The following is a 22,578-nucleotide window of genomic DNA, read 5'->3' on the forward strand; positions in this document are numbered from 1 at the left end:
CATGCTTTGGAAGGCACATGCATATCTCAGATTCTGTTATCTACTTCTCTAACTGTAGTAGATAACCAATGACTAAATAAATGTCCCTTTTTACATCATTACGTTCCCCTGTTGCCCCCCCCCCCCCACCACCACCACCACCACCAACCTGCAGGTGCTTCTAGAACCTCTGGTTGAGTGTTATGTTAAAACATGAAAAATGATAAAATGGGATATTTTTAGGAGAAGAAAATATTTTTCTAAATGCTGTAGAAAGCTATGACACAAGCTAAAGTACCTTAATAAGATATAAACAAGTTAAACTGCTATACTTTAAAATAGTGAGCATTTACTTAAATAATGAAGTGAAAAGTCATTCTTTTGATTTGGCAGAGGACATGACTTTCCCTGAAAAATATCCTGTTTGACTAAGAACTCACCAATTTTGTAGATTTGAAAAGGATACCATTCCTAGATAGAATCCCTTGAACACATTGTCTTTTTAGAGGATCCTCTTAGATTGCATTTCTGCTTACTTTACACTAATATATATTTAAGCACAGCTGATATTATTTTGTCTGCCAATTTGTATTCAGTAACATTTTAATCATACATTCAATGTTGATATTTACTTTTAAATTTGCCTTTAAAAACTAATAAGTTTTATATTTTTTCATTTTATTTAGTGGCAGCATATGACATGAAATTGTGATTCCTGTTTAAACTTTAATGTATCATTTACCATACTGAGGTCCACCAATATAAATATATATATATCCATTCTTATACAGATAAATGTACACACACACACACACACACACACACACACACACACACACACACACACACACACACACACACACACATATCTATATTTATATCTATTTAGTTTTGAGGAGAGGAGATGCAGAAATTCCCCCAGTAGGTGAACGAGGGTGGATTACTTTGCAATGTTTTAGCTGTATCTATCCAGCTATTGCTATATACATATGCATTATGACATGGTGACATAGCAGTGTTTCTGCCCAAATTGTTTGTTGATATATGCTTCACAGCAGTTGAATTACCAGTCCGGTTCCCAGATGAGATCACTACCACATGAAACTTTTTATTCCTCTCTATAACTCTTAAAAACAAAAAGGTATACCACAGCCAAAGACTAAGAAACTATAAACAAACTCAGTCATGACCCACAGGAAATTTGTTTACACTTGAGCATTTTCATCCATTTAAGAACATAGACTTCACCACTCATTTATTCTAATGAAGTCTTTGTTTTTAAAAGGATAAAAACACTCAAGTATCAATAAACTTCCTGTGGGTCACAGTTGAGTTTCTCTGTTTTTTTTTTGTGTTTTTTATTTTTTGTCCTCCTATAACTCGTGGTGCTTTGATGATGTCTCTTATTTCCTTGTATATCTCAAAGACATGCTGATCACCAAGTTAATTATTTTCCATGGCACGTGCTTTTGAGTGAGTGGGCATTGTATGATGGACTGGCATCCCATCCAGAAGTACCTACAAGTTTTATGCCAGTACCTTGCTGTGTGTGTGTGTCAACCTACATTTATTTTACTCTGTATTTTGAACCATTTTCTTTATTATTTAAGTACAGTTCATTAATTAACCTTTAAGCTCTTGTGGCTGCCATTTATAAACTATACACTGTTTAGTAGTCACATTTGTGTGTATTAACCAGAAATAGTCAACATAGTTTTTTTGTTTAGGATCATACTGGAGATGGCATTCCTGGTGAATAACTCTCTGCATGGAGAATGCATCATCCTTAAAACTTTGAAAGGGCATCAGTTAATGCACCTTTGGAATTCCTCCCAAATACAAAGCTCTGCGTATGTTGTAAGTGGGGTTGTGAATAAAACACCTATTTTCCCTTAATAGTGCTCAAGAATGAAGACATGGTAGTTTTATAATTCCAACCAGAAACAGAGATTTGGAATGTCTTCCAGGAACTGGATGTTATCAGTCTGGGGATACCGACATCCTCTTCCAATGGTTTTCCAGTAACTGTGTGCTTAGTAGGCATAAGATATGTACAAATAGAAATGAGCGTGATAAACACCTACCACACTTACACCAGTCATCTTTCTGGTCAATATAAAAGCTAATCTCTCAATATCTTCCCTAACTATGGAATAGTGGTAAAGGATATATTGCACTCTCCTCAGATGTGGTACATTATCTTTGGGATACAAATTAATGTTGACATATTGTAAGTAGTTGTGCTGTGTTGTCCACCATTATTCCCCAGTGGAGACAGTGATCATCACATAGGACAGGTAGTTTAGTGTGTCACAGCAGGGGGACAGTATATCTGTGCCAGTTATATCACATCCTGTCACTTCAGCTTTGCTTCTAAGATTTGCAGTCTGGAAATGTCTGCTGTGGCCAAGACTGATGATTACTGTAGCTATATTCCCTCCCCCTTTGGGTAACCATGGCCACGGAGAACTGTTCCGGCATTTGTGCAGGATTGGCTGTATTGGATTACACACTGGTACTGAGGTGGTGACAGATTTGAGACTTAAGTTTCTGTCAATAAAGTTTGTCCACATTTTTAACCAATTAAGTGTTTCACATTGCCAACTTAGTGTCTGAGGTCCACCATTTCTGACCTTTGTATTGACCATACTATTCATAATACATCACTCATACTTTATTTGCTACTGAGTATGTTTACTTTTGAACTGACTTCTCAATTCTCCTTGAAATGTGTACATCCATCTCCTCTTTCTGTTTCACCCCAAGAATAAACTATGTGGAGGACTGACTGTATTTCAACCTTAAATGTCTCTGTACATGCATCTTTATTTCTTCTTTTTTTCCATATTCCTTCTACAAGTTGATACCAGGCATGCATTTCAGTCCTGTCTTTCCCCTGAGCTCTTTCTGCATCTATTTATGACTCAAGCACAAATGCTCATTGTACAATATTATGGGATAGCTGGATTCAGGCATCAGCAGGGAGCACAGTATTTATCTTAGCAATAACGTGAAACTGTCCTGCATTGAGATTCTCCTGCAACTTAATCTTTTCTGCCAGTTTTCCTTATCTCATACATATACCTAGTCTTGTGGTTGCCAGAAACATTATCACTATGGTTACATAATGTGTCCTTGTCCTTAGCCTGAACATAACTGTTTTAATTTAAATAAAAACTTTTTGAACCAGTAAAGTCTTGTATAAGTATCAGTGGATCAACTCTTTGCCATACATGATTATATTGACTTGGGTATAATTATAGATATTAGACTACATTGTGCTACATTAATTTTGTTGTATATTTTGTGAAAAAGAGCCTTGCAATACATGTTTACCAAGACAAGAAGCCCGGATGTAAATTTTTCATGCCATAAGAAAATGATAATAAGAAAGAAATATAATCAACCATCTCTGTATGAGTTCCATATAAAATCTGTAAAATGAAGACATGATAAAATGTGTACATGGCATGAACTATTTTGCAAACTGTGAATCAATGCTCGGTCTCACTAAATCTGCATGCCTTTAACTACAAAACAGTAATTGTTAATATTTGTGTAGAAAGCATTCTGTTATAGATTTTATTTAAGTGAATTAGTCCAATATATTCTGAACCAGGACTTGATTTTATAAGGGAAACAGTTGCAAAGTGACACAGCAGTAAGAAGCGTCTCCTCACAGAGCTTGTTTCACATTTCAGTTCTGGGCTCAGGCTGGGATGCTTTGTTCATAGGTTCATAGGTAGGTACTCGGCTATTGGCCCTGAGGCCTATACAAGCCCAGCCAAAAAGGTACTCTGGCTTTTGCCACCCAAGAAAATTATTTTCCTGTGCCACTGTCGAGCTGAGCCACAGAGGTGATCCCTGGGGTGAATTTCCTATTTCCCATCCAATCATCAAGATTTTTCTTGAAGAGTGCTAATGAGGAGCTTTGTGTGATATAGATAGGTAGTTTATTCCAGAGTATGGGAAGTCTCTGGGACAGGAATCTATCCCTCCGGCATGTTCTCTTTATTGTGGTGACAAGGGTTAGGTCCCTAGAGGGTGTAGCTCGGAGGGATTGGGGTTTCTTTAAGTGGAGCATGTACAACAGCTCTGGGTTTGACATAGCTTGTATGTTAGGCAGAGATCACCTCTGAGTAGGCGATATGCGACGGAGTAAAGCTAGAGTTTTTTTAGATGGTCTGTGTAGGGCATCTGTTTGAGGCCTGTAATCCTCTTTGTGAGGTACTTCTGTGGTCTTTCCAGTTGTTCTAGATGTCTTCTGAGGTACATACCAAAAGGGGCATTGCACTGTATAATGGGTCTAATGAGTGATGAGTAGAGGAGAACAATGACCTCTTTTTTTCTGGATGAGAAACTTTTTGTGAGGAGGTGTGCCACGTAGAAGGATTTCCTGACTACTGTGGCAATGTGATTATCAAAGGAGAGACTACTGTCCACCTGTGTCCCAAGGTCTCTTATCACACTTTCAGTGTTAAGTATACTACCACCTATGTTGTAGTTCATGGCTACAGAGTTTTTACCAAAGGGGATGACAATGCACTTTTTGGCATTGTGCTTGAGGCCATGGCTTTGACACCAGGCATCTGTTTCAGTGAGGCCCTTTTGTAGGATGCCCACATTGTTAGGAGTTTTGATTATGGTTCCTAGTTTGCAGTCATCTGTGAACTTCGTTAGCCAAAGACCTTCTGTGTTAGCCTGTACTTCAGAGAAGTAGATACCAAACAGGAGAGGACCCAGGACTGAACCCTGTGGTACTCCACTTGTCACTGGCCTGAAGTCGGATTTGGAGTCTGCTACTTTCACAGTGTGGGTTCTGTCAGTGAGCCAGTTGGCAACCCATCTTGTGACATAGGGATTTATACCTAGTTTAGTGAGTTTATCTATAACTCCAGAGTGGGGGATGGTGTCAAAAGCCTTGGCAAGATCTAGATAGGCTGTGTGAACCACCTTACCCTTGTCTACGGCTTTGGTGACTGCTTCAAAGAAGTCTGTCAGGTTTAGGAGACATGATCTGCCTTTTACAAACCCGAACTGGGTGGGGTCCAGAGTTTGGAGATTACCAATGTCTTTGTTTATAAGTTCCATGATGATACATTTCATGGCCTTGCACACCAGGCTCATCAGGCTAATGGGGCGGTAGTTTCCGGGATCCGTGGTGGCTTCCCCCTTGTGGAGTGGGATAACCGTCGCTGTGTGCCATTCAGCAGACACAAAGCCTGAGTTGAGGCTATGATTGAATATGGTACTTAGGAGGGTGCCAGTTCATTCTGTAGATCATGTAGAACGCAGCCTGGGATATTGTCTGGTCCCATGGATGCTGTGTTCTTGGCTTTGGAGAGTGTGTTTTTTACCTGTGCAGCCGTGATTATAGGAACTTTGCATTCTTCCAGTATAGAGATGGGCTCTTTAGGGGGGTGAGAGTGGGGGTAAAGTTAGCATTGAACCTATCTGCCAGGATGTTGGCAATATCAGTTGGGTCTGTATATTTAGTGCCATTGTGCTGTAACTCACAGCAGATCTGAGTGTTGCCATTGAGATTCTTGACATAGCTATAGAATGTTTTGTGGTTATCTTTAGAGTCAGTGGCAATTTTATTTTCGTAACTAGCTTTGGAGGATTTTATGAGGGATCTCAGCTTCTTACTGAGGTTGACCAGGGAGTTCCTCCAGTCATGGGATTTTACTCTTTTTTGCAACAGTTTCTTTCTTCTGTTGTAGAGTTTGTTTATGGCAGAGGACCACCAGATTGTCTTCCTTTTTTTGGAGGATAGCATATTGGTTCTATTAGGGATAGCATGATCCATGCACTTGTGAAAGTGCTTATAAAGTGCATCTATTGTCCAAGTGCGTGGGTGTCATGAAGTTTACCAATTCTGTCTTAAGAAGTGTGAAGTTGGCTTTGGAGAAGTTCTTTATGGTGGTTTCCCTAATTGGGGGTGGGGGTGGGATTTGGGTTGTACCCTAATACTTTCCAGTTATCAAGAAATGAGGAGTGGGAATCCTGGGGCATGGTGGGGGGGTCTGTAGCAAGCTACAATTTTGATTACAGTCTTGCCCATAGTTGCACTTGGATAATCTTGGATGCATTACGCTGTGCAACTAGCCTGGAAGTGTGGATATCCTTAATGAATATGGACACGCCTCCACCTTTAGTGTTTCATTCCAGGTTAGGTGGCCGAAAGGTGTGGTATGAATTATAGCCTGATAATGCAAGGGTGCTCTCTGGAGCTTTGAACCAGGTCTCTGTCACTGCACAGATGTCGATGTTCTCCATTATAAGGAGTGCCTCGAATGAGTGCATTTTGAGGTTTAGACTTCTAGCATTGAGTAGCATTACACTCAGATTTTGCTTGCTTGTACCTGTTACGGTGGTGAATTTGTTATTTGAACCTTGCCTAAAAAAGGCACTATAGGGGTGGCAAGAGCCTTAGCCAGTATCTGGAATCCAAAGGGCAACAGGTGCAGGCCATCTCTGGCAAAGCATCGCGGTCTGTCTTGTTTCCCTTACTTAGGCATTGTTTGCTACCTTCTTTTTCTGTTTGTCTTTCTACATGCTTTTCATACCATATTTTCTATTCTTCTTTGTAGCACTTGTAATTTAATTTATTTATATACTCAGTTTTTGTATCTGTATGTTAACTGTTTGTTTCTTATTTTTCAGTTGAAAGTGCTTTGATTCAAAAAGGGATTTCCAAATGCCTAGCTGAACTTTTTTAGTCAAAAACTACAAATAATCCTAAACATAGCAGTGCATCTCATATTACTTTTTGCCAAGTGACTTGTGATTCTCTTTTTATCAGTTAATTTCAAACTGTTCTCTAGTCCTGTCTGACCAAACTGTATTTCCTTTCACTAGAGATTACCCTAAATCATAGCACCTCTCACTTCTGATAGCCTATGATTTTTATCTGGTGAGATCTCCTAACACTGAGAGCAGACTGCTTTCTTGTTGAAGAGATTATGATAGGCATGGCAAATGAGTTGGCTTCTGATTACGTTAACAAAATTAGTATTATCAAAATTGCCAAAACTGGTATTATACTCATGACAGATGGTGCCTTTCTGTAATACAAACTTACAAAAAAAATGATTTTGGAAGACCAAAACTTACCTCTCCCAGAATATACCTTATAACCATTCACTCTTCAGCTCATCTCCATCTTTACTGTAAAGTAAAAATTCAGTCAGCCTACTTTTTTACTCCTTACATTTCCATAAACTCTTTTTCACTCACATATTCCATCTTTCATATTTTATTGAGCTAGATTACTCTCCCTTTCTCTCTGTCCTTCACTTGTTTCTTTTACATTTTGCCTCCTACAGCTGCTGCAGTCTCATCTCAGTATATTTATATGCTGTATGTATCTTCACCAGTTGGAATATTGTTTATAACCCATTGTTGGCCTGCATTTGCAATTTGCCTTTACATATACTGTTTTGAATTGAGGTTGTAATGCCTTGCATTTTATTTTTTTTTCCTAACTGAAAATTGCAAGTTTTTCTTCAAAAGTGGACAACAACAGCCTATTCTGAGTTAACTTGCTATAGTTGTAGACAAAAATAAAGCAAATGACATATTTGTCATAGTTGTCATGGTTAACAAGTAGCAACATGTTTCAAAACTCAGCTGGCAGTTAACAGAGAGGTATACATTTCTGAGCTATTAATACACTGCTTCATGTGCCTAGACTATAAGGGTTTTGGTAATTTCTTCTTCATTTGCCCACTGTTCAAGTCTCAGCAAGTCTCTTACCCAGACACTGCTCACAGCTCTTCCCTGAAAAGGGACACATTGTGCTCACAGCTCTTCCCTGAAAAGGATCAAACTGTGCTCACAGGTCTTTCCTGAAAATGGACAAATTGCTTGGTGGCCTTACTTAGTCAACAAATAGGTAAAACATATAATAATAATAATAATAATAATAATAATAATAATAATAATAATAATAATAATAATAACAATAAAAGCCTCACTCTAAATGTTCTCTCACCATGCAAGAACATACTACCATAGCCTATCCTGAGCCCAGGTTGAAGTCATTTATATATGTTACTGTAGTGATGACCCACAATATTCTATAATTTAATCATCCACTTCTCCACCCCGTGAGAAGAAAGTTGCTACCTCTGAGTGAAGACTGTTAGAGCCATAGCAGGTCATAACACTACAAAAGTAAAGTAGTGAAGTTTAATTCTGTAATGATTACAACACAACAGAGATGTTTATATGATTCTTCCATCTGTTCCTGATGAGGTTAAAGTGTAAAATGATGTAAGCATACAGCTACCCATATCACAATTTGTCTATTTATTTGTAATTCTTTCTGTCATCAGTAATTGCTATCTGTCACTGAGTGATTTACTGTACTTCCTCACAGAAATAAGACAGCAATCAGAGGGTATATAATCTAGCATTTCTTGAACAGGTCTTAAATAGACTTGAACCATTTCTCCATTTCTATACATGAGACACAGACAGCACAAGTGAAAAAAAAAAAAAAACAACCTAGTATACCATTAAGAAGAACCTTGTATGAACAAACCATTTCCATAACAGTATTCCAGACTGATCCCAGTACCTATTGCAGGTTCATGTACCTGCCAGTGCTGCTATTGTCTATATGTCCACAAAACCATTTGCCTTTCATTAATCCATGAAAAAATCAAAATAAGATTCTCAATATGGCTGCACCCAAGCAATCGCTTACTGCAAACTTTGGTACAAGAAATAGCAAATAGGACAGATACAGACAAATTTGCACACAAGTCATCACACAACAAAACTCACTGCTAATGTACATCTAAGATATTTGGACTAGATGTTCTGTAACAACATTTTACTTTTTATAAGTAGTTGCTATGCTTTTGTGCTGAACATTATATCCTTGAGTCTTTTATTATTCACTAGCACTGATAACCTGCACTAGCCTTTTCCCCATTTTATTGAATAGCTTAAGATGTCTATTTCTCAGGTATCATTTAAATAATACAATGACGGCATTACAACATTATGCATTCTTGCAAGCATCAGAAGTAATTATTAGAAGATACTCGATCTTAACATGTAAGTTAGCACTTGTGGCTCTTTATTCTGTCTTTAATTTCATCATGTCATTTTCATTTCTATTGTCCTATTATTTTTATTCCACTTTGTACTGTTTCTTTGCTCTTACCACATGGTTTTCCTGTAATTTTCTGATCATCTGTCCAGTCAATCATATATCTCAAGGTCCTTGCTCTTTCTGTACTGTAGCAGAATTCTCTTCTTCAGGAATTTTCTTTCCCTCCTAACATTCTTATAATTTTACCTTTCCTTGGATAGTTTGAATGCTTATAAAATACCATATGATTATGTATGGAATTGTTCTTGTTCCAAGATTGACAGAAACAAATTATGTTATATTTTGGATGGTGCAGTGGTTAAACTGCTGCCTCGCACTACATTTTCTTTAGTTCAAATCCAATATAGGATTTCTTCTCTAGAGAATGCACGTATCCCCAGTGTGTTCATATGGGATTTTAAAGGTTGCTTTGATAGCTTCCTCCCTCATCACAAACATAATGTAAAGGAACTGGGGATCCTCTAAATTGACTTTAAATGTGCATGCAATGTGTGAGTGTGCTTCTGAGTCTTCCAGGAGACTGGCATCCTATTCAGAATTAGTTTCTATGCCTTGTACTGACTGTGTGCCAAGATAGGCTTTGACTAATCTATGACACAGAATGAAGTGGGTATTGGACAACCTGTGCCTCGTCCTCCTCACCTTTCTGTATTCAGTGTGAATTAAAATGAGACTTATTGTTTTTTTTAATATTCAACAGTTGTCTTAAAGTGCTGCATTAACAAAGGATATCATTTTGTATCCCAACATTTAGTTCATTATACATCATTAAGTAACTTCCTGTATACCACATCATCATCATCATCATCATCAAGTTCTGTGCTTTGAAATTAATAGTAATGCAATGCATGATGCAGCAAATGCATGATATGTTATATATGCCATAAGATCAGCCAGTACTGAATTAAACTAATTGTATCCAAATAAGAATGATGCATTTTATTTGACTTCTGAATGCTTTTTTATTTTAATTTTCTGTAGGATACGTCTACGTCCGAGAATGTTGCGGAATGTGTCTGTTACTGACACTAGAACTACAATTCTTGGCTCAGAAGTTAGTTGTCCAGTTGGTATCGCACCCACTGCATTTCACTGTTTGGCATGGCCTGAAGGAGAGTTAAGTACGGCACGAGGTAATCATGTCATGTAATATTGTCCAAAGCTTTCTCAACATCCCTCCAGCCACAACCTTTCTTTCCTATTTTTTTGCACATGGGGTTGGGGCATCACTTCAACAGTGGTAATCATCTAGAGCAAATGCTCACACAACCATGTACGTCAAAATGTTCAGTAACTAATTAGTTACTAAACATGCATTTTTTTTTGAGTTATGAATTCTGAATTCTGAAATGTTATCGAAATTGAAAGAATACAGTCTATTCAAAATCTTCCCACTAGGATATAGGTCCATAGATCAGAATCTAAAAACTGATAATATACAAGACAATAACATACTCCTTTCTAAAATAGGCACAAATGTTACTTTAGTGGGTGAGGTGGAGTAAAGCCTAAAAGACCTAGTCCATGCCTTTGAGTTATCAAAGTTCTCAGAACTTAGGTTTCCCATTCTCTCCTTTTGCTCCAAAACAGTCAGTCACAACTGACACCTTAGACTTTCATTGAGAAGCAGTATCGATGGGCATAAAAGTGCAGTTTTTTGGGGGGGACAAAAAAAGACCAAAACACAAACATAAAAGAGATGATCGCTCTTATAAATGCCCTGAACTCTCTGAATTGTCTGTGGTCCCTGAGACCACTTCAAGTGTTTAAGAACAACATCACAGTGATGTGGTACATAAACAAACAAGGGGGAACCACATCTTACCCCCTATGCATGCTAGCCATATTAGCATAAGGATATGACTTCATAACACAGTGTCACCCTACAGGCATCTTACATTCCATCAGTGCAAAACTGTGTGGCAGACAAGTTGAGCAGGACCAAGGTAGACTCTCATGAATGGAAATTGAATTGGGGGGGCTTCCAAAATTTCATCCATCTCAGGGGAACACATCAGGTATACCTTTTTGTATCCTCTGCTAAAAATCATCTGACAAAATCCTGTTCCAGGACTCCATGCATTAAAACCTGGAAGACAGATGCCTTTTCTTGTCCTTGGACAGGAATGTTCCTGTATACTTTTTCACCCTTTCCACTGATTTCTTGGGTACTTCTGAAGATTCAGAAGGATTCCCCAGAGATCAATGTGTTGACTCCTTTTTCCCCAGACAACAGTAGTTCTCCTTTCTTTTGGAGTTGACCAGGGCAATTACTACAAGCTTCTTCACAGACTGGATTTACTCACCCAAGATCAGGGGTGTTTGACACATCCCAACCCCAAACAACTACGACTGACTGAATGACAGCGTCTTAATGCCTTTTAGGAATCTGTTTTCTGAGGATGTGCAGCAGACATAAATGGAGATAAGAAGGCCTGCTAGTAGAAAATTATTTATTAACAAAGGAAAAAGGTTTTCCAGTTGGTTTGAACAAAAGAATCAACACCCACTTAGGGAAGTGTTTCGCTGATTTTGCAGTATTTGTGTGAGTTACTCCTCAAACAAAGATCATTGTCAGCCATTTCAGTATGTCTGTCCATGGATACCCCTCTTTCAATGCAGTCTCATGTTAAAATGTTTTTAAATGGCTTTGCAAATGAAACTTCCCAGAATACCAGTGGCTTCTGCTTGGGATCTCAGTTTTGTGTTGGAGAAGCTAACACTTACTCCATTTGAACCAGTTCATCAGGTTGAGATGAGTTTATTGATATGTAAACAATCTTACTCATTGCTCTGACCTCTGCATGAAGAGTATCTGATTTGCAGTTATGGTAGGTTATCCTTATCTCAGTTTTTACAGAGACAGGGTTTCTTGGAAAACTATTCCTTCCTTTATGCCAAAAGTGGTATTGAAGTTTACTTTGAGTCAGTCTATATATTTTCCTGTCTTCTTACTGTAACCTAAAATTCAAGCAGAAAGGACAGTTCATACCTCTGATGTCCTCAAATAGCTTAGGTACTATTTTGACAGAACAAAATCTTTCAGAACTTCTGATCATAGGATCATAGGAGATTATAGGCTATCGACCTGGAGGTCGTTTTAAGCCTAGCCAGTTCAACCTAATGTAATACCATAGAAGTACTAGTCAGTACCCAAGATTGCACTTAGTGATGACTGCTCATGTCCAGGAGGGATATTTGTGCTATCTCCATTAAGAATTTACAGTGCCCCATACACTCATCCAGGTTCCTCTTGAACAGTGTCATAGAGGTGCTCTGGTTCACATGATAGCCTGTTCCAAAGATGTGGCAGTCACTGGAAGATAAATCTGTCACTCCAGTATGTCCTATTTAAGTTGCAGGCCATATTTAATTCCCTGAAATGGGTAGCCCTAGACCCATTTGATATGCAGTAAGTTGACTAGGTTTGGGTCTTGGATTGCTCTGTAGGCCAGGTATAAGTCTCCCCTAAGAATTCTATATTATACAGAGTATAGTGACAGGGATCTTAGTCGCCCCTATAAGGTACATGTTGGGGGCCCTTGATCTTTTTGTTAGAAATCTCTGAGGTCTCTCTAATTGCTGTAGATGCTTAGTACGTTACATACCTAATGGGGTGTAATACTCAATTATGGGCCAGATAAGTGCCGAGTATAGGGGGGGTTATAACTTCTTTTGCTCTCGAGGCACTGCCTTTACTAATCAAGTGAGCTACATGGAAAGCTTTCCTTACAGTGGTAGACACATGGTGGTTGAAGTTAAGGTCACGGTCAACCTGTGATCCCAGGTCCCTTACCACTTCATGGGTACTTAGGGTATTTTATGAATTTGATAGTGTGAAGGGACATTGTTTGTGCTGAAGGGAATGATGATGCATGTTTTTGCATTTGGTTTGAGACCATGACCAAGACCGTGACTAATACACCAGTTGTTGGTCTGTGTGAGACCATCCCAGAGTATACTGACATCATTTGGGGATTCAGTAATCACCTGCAAACTTGGACAGCCACAAACCTTTAGTTTTAATCTGAATGTCTAAGAAGTATATACCAAACAGCAGGGGGTCTGGCACCAACCCCTGTTGTATCCCGCTGGTAACAGGTCTGTTGGTTGATGTGGAGTCACCCACTTTGATAGTGCGTGTCTGATTTGTGAGCCAGTTGGCAATCCATCTTGCAATGAAGGGGTTTACATTCAGTTTGCTAAGTTTATTGATAATGCCTGAATGTGGGATTGAGTCGAAAGCCTTTGCCAAGGTGAGGTATGCTGTGTGAACAGATTTGCCCTCATCAACAGCCTTTGTCACACTTTCAAAGAAGTCCACCAGATATAACAAGCAGGATCTGCCCTTCATGAAGCCAAATTGGGTAGGGTCCAGGGTTTGGAAGTCACCTATGTATTTATTTATGAGGTCCATAATGATACATTCCATGGCCTTACAGATGAGGCTGGTTAGGCTTATGGGTCTGTAATTCCCCAGGTCTGTTGCTAGGCCACCTTTGTGGAGGGGAATAACTGTAGTTGTTCTCCATTCTGTAGTAACAAACCCTGTGGTTAGGCTATGATTTAAAAGGGTACTTAGTGGTGATGCTAGTTTATGTTTCAGCCTGTTTAGAAGACAATCTGGGATGTCATCTGGTCCCATAGAGGCCATGTTCTTTGCCTTAGACAGGTCTTTGTGGACCTGATCTTCAGATATGTAAGGTGGTCGGGGGGGTTGTTGTAAGTTAGGAGGGGATAAGGGAGTGAAATTTTTGAGAAAACTATCCACTAGTACAGTCTCTATCTCTGTGGGGTGAGTGTATGTGTGATAACGTTGGCCACCAGTTCTGCACATGCTTGGGTCCTACCCTTTAGGTTAAGTACATAGCTGTAAAAGGCTTTATGGTTATCCTTGGCAGTACTTTCTGGGTTTCTCTCAAAGGAGCTCTTGGATGATCTGACAAGTTGTCTTATTGGTCTGTTAAGGCTGAGGAGGGTGCTTTTCCATTGTTGAGTCCTTATCTTTGTTTTCTTGGACAGCAACTTTTTGCATTTATTGTAGAGTTTGTTGATGCTGGAAGTCCACCATGGCAGCTTAATTTTACTTGGGGCTCTGGCTTTGATTCTGTCTGGTACAGCTGAGTTTATACACTTATGCAAGTGATTGCACAAGACTTTAGTGTAAGCTTCGGCATAGTTATGGAATGTATTTATGGGGCTTGGAATGCATTTATACCTTCACATTGGAGGGTATAGTTTGCCTTGGTGAAGTCTTTTAGACTGATTTCACCCTTTGTGACTTCTGGTGTTAGTGTCAGTTCGAAGGTGACTGATTTGTGGTCAGTTTTAAGTAATGAGGGTCCAACAGTTGCAGCAGTACACCTGTTTGACATATTGGTGAGGACCAGATCTAGAATGTTTGTTCCTCTTTGTCACTCATCTTATGTATTCTTGGGTGTTCTTTTAAGTTCTTTATTACATTAAAATGCATCAGGATGGATGACTGGAACATGAAACCTAAATGAACTAACTAACTGACTGACTGCTACACACATACATGCTTTCACTCCGGCTGCTCACTCAAAATGGCACTCTTGCATGCACGTGCTCAGTACTTACATGCACGTGCACTCTGATCTGCATCCTCTCTCTTTGATTAGTCTGTCATGCAAATGAAAATGACAATTAGATAAGCATGGAAATTATACCAACATATACAAACAATAACAGTCATGTCCAGGTTGCCATGTATCTGGGACTAGGTCTTGAGATACAATCGGACCTCTTAATGTAATAATCAGCACTGGGTTTAGCTATAGGGACAGTCACTGGGGAATGTTCTGCTTCAGGATTTTCAGGGATACTTTCAGGAACAGCAACAGATGAAGAAACATTCCTGGAACAGAAACATTGGACAGATCACTCTGAGAATTACAGTCTCAATCACAGGCAAGATGCTGTAACACTGGCTCGAGCACCGGTAGTAAATGTTTTTGATTCTGCCTGAATTCCAGTCCTTGCGACTCAATGATGTATGATCTCAGTTCCTCACACAAATGTTTCATGAGTCCTATTTGGTCAAATCCTTTTGCTGTCTGCATCCTCACTATCTCTCCTTCTTTTAATAGATTCAGAGGCTTGCTGGTTTTATTATCGAAGGACTTTTGGGACAAACGCTTCTGCAGGAGTTGTGCTTTTACTGCTTTGTTGTTTTTAACACTCGGAATCAGCAAATTCTTATTGATTGGTAGTGTGATTCTGGTTTGACTCGACATCAGTCTTTGAGCAGATGAACCAAGTAAATTGTCACAAGGAATGTTTCTGAGATTAATCAGATTAAGAAAAATGTTATTATTATCTCATTTGGATTTCTCACACTTTGAACTGCACATTCGACCAAGCCAATAGATTGTGGGTATTCAGGACTACTAGTAACATGAACAAAGTCCCATGTCTCAGCAGATATTTTGAACTGCTAACTTGTAAACTGTCCGCAATTCTCAGAAATAACTTTGTGCAGACTAAAATGGACAGAAAAATGCCTCTTCAATTTTGAAATGACAGTACTAGAAGTTAGGTTATGTGGAGCATTTCTCCCTGGGCCTCCGCTGAAAATTAGCTTGTTCCAAGTCAGACTTTTCTGGTTAACAAATGTTAAATAAAATAAATAAATAAATAGGTTAGAAAGTAGGTCAATCTCAAGCCAAATTGAATAAGAGTCTATTAATACCAAGTAATGTTGACAATTCCATTGAAAAATATCTGTAGCTACTGTCGACCAAAGTAGTTCAGGAATCTGGTTTAGCTGAAGTGGTTCTTTTTTATTGATGTGGTTTAGTACTATTACAAACAGAACAAGCTGAAAGGTAACTCTCAATTTCTTTTGACATAGAAGGCCAAAATATTAGTCCTCTAGCCCTTCTTTTGGTAGAATCAGTTCCTGGGTGGCCACAATGCAAAATTTTAATATACTCTTGTTGCAAGGATTTTGGAACAATCACTTTTGGACCTTTCTTGATGATACCATCTTCCTTCAAAATCTTGCCTCTGTAAGGAAAATACTCCTGCACATCTACTGGTAAACAAGATTGCTTTGAGGACCATCCTCAACTGATAAAGTGGTTGAGCTTATGGAGAATTGAATCTGAAACCGTGAGAGTTCTAAGCTCATCAAGATGTGTGGAAGAAAACATTTTCACTTCAGCGACTTCAAAATGAGGTTTCTCATTTTCATGCTGTTCAGTGGTATTTCTGGGTAATCTGGATAAAGTATCAGCAAGATAAAAAAGTTTGCCTTTTGTGTAAACCAAGTGGATATTGTACTTTTGCTATTTTAACATCATGTGTTGCAATCTCACAGGAGCTCTGTGCATTGGCTTTTTCAAAATAATGACCTAAAGTTGGTGGTCAGTCTCAATTTGAAAAGGTTGGCCATAAATATAATCATGGAACTTTGAACATGCAAACAGAATTGCCAAAAGCTCTTTTTCTGTTTGAGCATACTGCATCTCGGTTTGGATTAGAGTTCTGGATGCATAATCTGCTGATTTGCCCTGTTGAAGAATGAATGCACCAAGACCAAACTTTGAAGCATCACAGGGAAGAGTTATCACTATGAAGGATATCCGTTCAGTTGGTTCTTCTATTGGACAAATTACTCCTAAGTAGGGTTGCCACCTTTCGTTGTGGCTAAAACCGGAGTAAAGTCACACCCCTCGCGTCACTAGTAACCCCACCCATCCCACCCCCTCTCCCGCCCATATTCCAACCATTTTGTGATGTCATGATGACATCACCAGGTGGGGAACGCCCTCTTTTTTCATCCCCGCTGTGTGTTTTCGGCTGATTTACCATGCTTTTCTGTAAAAAAGCATAGTAAATCAGCCGATTTACAAACTCTGATAGTCTGTTTCCTTTTTGAAACAGGATACTGGAGTTTGTACAGTGTTTTCTGAACTACTGGAGAATCTGTTTGACTTCCAGATAGTCCAGAAAAAAAATGGAAGGGTGGCAACCCTAGCCCCTGGTAAAAAAAAAAAAAACCAACAATAAATAAAATCAAAGCAGAACTCATTCTCACTGAAAATCTGACAGAAAAGCTCCAACACTGGCAAGGATTTTGAATATATCAAGACTACAATCACACATTTCTAAAGAAATGCTAAATTACAAGAAAAAAAAAGAAATAAAAATAAGGAAATGAAAATCACAACTATAACTAAACCTGAATTAGAGCAACGGTAGGATGCATAAACTAACAGTTTAACAAAGTGAGTCATTAGACATCATGACAAACTTAAAAAAAAAGTCACAGACCACTTTCAAGTTCGTTTGCATTTAATATATATGCATATATACATACTATGACATACACACATATATAGAGAAACTTGTCAGATACAAATGGGTATATGATCAACAACAACTAAAAAGTAGTTGGAAGACCAACAGCTCTGGTATCTGTGTGTTAGAAAAAGCTAGTTTGAAATAAGCACAAATAAAAGTATAACACAAAAAGTCTAAAAACGTGGTGAGATATGTGGTAATCTGATACCGTAGAAAGGAGAACATCCACAGTTTTTCCAAATAGAAAAATGTGGGACTGAAAAACCCAAAGGCAGGGTATATAAGTGTTCATACACTTTAAACACATAGCACTTATTACGCACATCTGGAAGTTGAACTGTCAAACTCAAAACACAAGTTCAAGACTTTGGAAGAACTTGACAAATGACAACTTGTTCCTCCTTTTCACCAAAGTTTCTCAAACAAAGGCTGTCATTTTAATCTTTTCAATCAATCCCCTCACGCCAAGATCTTTCTAAACACAGCCATTCACTCCTCTTCTGCTACCACAACTCTGTACTTCCTGGATGAAGTATGATAGACCTGACAGCAGGTCCAGGCGGAAATAACTTGAGCTGTTAATGCATTGTCAAGGAAGATTCTGCAATGCTCTCTTACACTCAGAAGGTTCGCAGGGCGGAGGCTTGACTCCAACCAACCCCTCACTCACCTCTTCAATATTTTACCCAATTATCCCACGTCCTGTCCATTTCTTCTACCAATCTCCTAAATCTTTACTTCGACAACCACAAAATAAATAAATAAAATAATAATAAAAAAATCCAAGCTCAGTGGACCTGTTACAAAATAAGACTGCTTTATAGTTAGAGGATCAGAAACTTAGCACACCAGGCTAGTGCTTCTGCCAAATCTGAATACCAAAACCATTTGACAGTCACTAGGTACAGACAGTCCTTGCTCAACAACAATGCTGACATTAACTTTTTTAACGCTAAACTTACTTGGTCAGCAACAATGACTGTTATTTCTAGCATGGGGGTCCTTCACAGAAAAGAAGTCACAAAGTCCTTAACTCGTAATTTCTAGCCAAATCCTGTGTACTCACGCTCTAATGCCGCTGGTACCAAGAACTCCCTCACTTGGTGCTAAAAAGCCGCTGCTACATCGGCTAAGGCTTAGAGGTGCAGTTCTCAGGGCAGAACATCTAGTCCTGAGCCAATCGAACAAATCTTATCATTACTCGATTGGTAAACACCACCTGGAGGCAAAGGTTCAAGTGCGGTGTAACAGTAGCTGACTGTAAAAGGAAACAGCAGCTAGAAAATGGAAATTCTTGAACGTTGCTCTTAGTAGAGTATATCATTCATTTCAACCAAATGTTTCACAGCTCGAAAATGAATGCCATGTATTGATGTTTCCTGCAGATATAGGAGTGTGTTGATAATGTGTAGGTACACATCGCATTCCCTGAACCTTCTTTATGTTTTGAGAAAAAATTTACTCTTTTTGGCGAACATCTCACCTGCTATAAGTCAAACACAGTTTCAAACAGTGTTGAAGTTTCCATAAAACCGCGCAAATTAATGAGCCTTCTTAATTTATCGGTAAGATATTATACTGTGTCCGGAGTCCGGTTTTGAATGAAATTGGTAACCGGACAATTTGACAGAAAACCAGACAGTCTGGTCAAAAACTGGACAGCTGGCAACCCTACTCCTAAGTGCACCATTCTGTCTAGCTCAGCTTTTACTCTGCCTTACAAGGCTACTGGAAGTTTCCATGCTGGTCTCATGACTGGGCTTACCTCATGGTCTAACTTCCTGGAGTATACAACTGGGAGTTTGCCTAACTTGCCTCCAAAAATATCTGCATAGTCAGAAAAAATAGTTTGTGCAAATATTTCATTGTAACACGTGCTTATATGGTGGGCTTCTTTATTAAATGAAAGCAGTCCCATTCTCAAACTGTCCTTGAGGCCTAATAATGTCTGTACGTGTCTCTTGACTATGTAAAATTGCAAGTCATAGCTGTTCCCAGCAGAATAACATGAAAGCACTACTGAGCCTTGGGTATGAATTTCTTCACCACCATAAGCAACAAGCTTCACACACCTTGCCAGAATAAATTTCTCACCAGATTTTACTCTTGCAAACATATCTGCTGACATAACATTGCACTTTGAACCAGTATCAACTTTGAGCTCTACAGGTCTCCAATTAATCTGAACAGTACAAAATACTTTGTTCTTTGCCCACACATCTACATTGACTGTTTCACGAAGCACAGGCACACCATCAACATAAAAAGTAGGGTTGCAGCTTTCTAATTGATTAACTTGCCTCTTTGAATGCTCTTTTGAAATTAGTCCACTTTTTACATGTGGGGCACTGCTGACCAAAAGCTAAGCACTTCTCTTGCTTGGGCTGATGGCTACCTCCACAATTACGACAGTTGACTATGAGGCTTGTCAGAGGTTTTGCTGAGTCACCCCTCTGCCTTACTGAGTATGCCCTGGGTTTTACTGTAGCTGCTCTGGGTTTTGCTGAAGTGACCACACCCTTAGGCCTGTATTGTTTAACCTCGTGCTGCATACTATCAACATTTGCACTGGAAGGCACTGCAAGCATGCATTTCTCATTTGTCAGCACAGCCATGTGCTTTTCTGTAAGCTCATATATCTGACAAAACACTATGGCCTTTTTTAAAGTTAAATCACTGTCTTGAAGAAAAATCTTTCTCACTGCAACATCTTTAATACCACACACAAGCCTGTCTTTTATCAAGTCATCTCTCAGATCACCAAATCTGCACATTTTAGCCTTATTTCTCAAGTCAGTTATATATGCTGCAAAAGTTTTACCAGGCTTTTGAGCTCTTGTGGAAAATATGTGCTTTTCCACTGAAATATTCGTTTGAGGTTTGTACATTTCTCTAAATTTATGTTTTAAGCACTCAGGGTCTTCCCATGTTTCAGCCAGTACCACAACATAGCAGTCTTTCCCCTCCCCGGCAAACACAGCAGGTGCATACACAAATGAACATTCCCTTTCAGTGGCTTATGAACCAGCTAGATTAAGCAGAATAAATGCTTTTGTATGTGCATCTTTATTAGAAAAAACAGCCTGTATGAAAATATTGTACTCTTGCTCAAACACTCTCCAATTTTCTGCAACATTATTATTAAAAGAAAGTGGACCAGGTCTGCAAAATCCTTCTGCTATGCCAACAAATTGTTTTTAGACACAGTACAGACTTGGCTGTTGTAATTATGTCAAACATGCACACCAGGTCCTTGAAAAATATTCAACTGCACAACAATCTCTTTGAAATAACTGTTCTCTGTGAAATGACTGTACTGTAAAACTGACACACTTGAAAACACTTTGCACACTTCAGATATTTCGAATAGCCTCAGTTAATATGAAAAAGTGAATATAGTGAAAAAACATGGTTGTTTTCCCCTTTTTATGCATTTTATGAGCTTTGGAAGTTATTTTAAGCATTTTTGTAAGCATTTCAAATACTTTTATCAATATGTCACAGTTCTGAACATTTCGTTTAATTAGAAATTTGTTTTGAATATTTTGAATGTTTTGTTTTATATTCATTGAGTAAAAAAAATCATTTAAACGAGTTTTAGTACCTGGAATGATCTTTCTATCCTGTTTGTGAAATGTTTGAGCTTCAGATGATTCACTTCTGTATATTCCCCCAGTTGTAACTGCATGCCTCATGGTTTTGAAGAAGTTTAACTTTGGATCCCATTCTGACACCATGTTGCTTGTCTTATGTATTCAAATAAGATGATAAGGCCTGGGTGTTCATGTAAGTTCTTTATTACACACAAACACATCAGGATGGTGACTGGAACATAAAACCCAAGTGAACTAACGGACTGACTGCTACACACATACATGCCTTCACTCCAGCTGCTCACTCAAAATGGCACTCTTGCTTGCATGTGCTCAGTACTTACATGCATGTGACCATGGACTGGAATGGCTCATAAAGGTACAACACACACTGTGATCTACACTCTGGTCAGGGGAATGATCAGTTGATCATTTCCTGTGAGGGTAAGATGAAAGATCAACTTGTGCCAGAGTAGACTATTTCCACATGGTTGTCTCAGACTATTACCTTTTGATATTCCTACCATAACAAAACTGTTCTAGGCAGGGTCAATGCTCACTCTCCCAGGACCTTTGCTTCATCTATGGTTTTTGGAAAGGTTTGAACTCTAGAAGTATTCTAGAAGTAGCAACTTGGTCCTCTGTGCATACTAGCACTATAAGCAAAATTCCTGCTCCAGGTTATGAACAGGCTTTGCTAGGATCATTCTCCAGGGGCTCCTGGACCCTTCTCCTACTTCCTTCCAGTTTTTTTTAAGCTATGGTAATAGCTTATGCTAGTGCAGCAGTGATTATAATAACAGAGTTGTGTAAGTAAACTTACCATAACAGTACAACTTTGAATGATCACTGCTGTAGTAGCAGCTAAATTCCTTAATTGTGGATGTATCATTTTTTCATCTTGGGGCTTAAATTACCTCTCTCAGTTGGCATGAAAGGGCTTAGTACCCAAACCAGACTTTTTGTCAGCTCATCTTGAGCTGACTAATGGTTTGGTGTCATGAATCTTCAAAGGCTACCAGTCTGTTATATCCTGTCAGCACTATCATTCGAACATCTATTGTTATGATAAGTTTACTTATACAGATATACTTCACCAGCAAACATGGACTATTGTGCTTATTACCTTTAGGTCTTTACTTGTTCAGTTTTAATACCAATATAGATTGCGTAGCTGTAACAATAAAGACAACCCTGGAACATATGACAATTGTTGGAGTGTACAGACCACCAAAGTCAAGTGCTGATGACCTACAGGAATTCATACATTTCTTGCTTGAAACACAGGTGGGAAGAATAACAGTGGGTGGGAACTTAAATTTACATGAAACAGACTGGAATAATATTGATTCAACAACATTAGTAAGGACATTATTTCAACATATGTTCAGAAACAACAATTGCTTCAGATTGTAAAAAAAAATCTTTCAAGGAATGGAACATGCTAGACATTGTTTGTGTCCCTAAAGAAATTACTGTTACTTCATGACTGTAAAAAAATCTACCAGGGAACAAGACATACTAGGCATTGTTTGTGTTTGTAAAGAAATT

The 22,578-nt window shown here is 38.7% G+C and overlaps 1 protein-coding gene across 2 annotated transcripts in view; it reads left to right on the forward strand.

Moving 5' to 3' along the window:
- The window catches only part of LOC122801841 (hydroxyacid oxidase 2-like), a 458,779-nt gene that overhangs the window by 116,777 nt on the left and 319,424 nt on the right, over positions 1-22,578 (forward strand). For both annotated transcript variants that reach the window (XM_044071490.1, XM_044071489.1), the window contains exon 3: positions 10,088-10,239. In XM_044071490.1, the coding sequence (XP_043927425.1) occupies positions 10,088-10,239 (152 nt within the window). The remainder of the gene's footprint in view (positions 1-10,087; positions 10,240-22,578) is intronic.

This window comes from Protopterus annectens, chromosome 5.part0, assembly GCF_019279795.1.
Source record: "Protopterus annectens isolate FY-2018-M chromosome 5.part0, PAN1.0, whole genome shotgun sequence".
Lineage (NCBI taxonomy): Eukaryota > Metazoa > Chordata > Ceratodontiformes > Protopteridae > Protopterus > Protopterus annectens.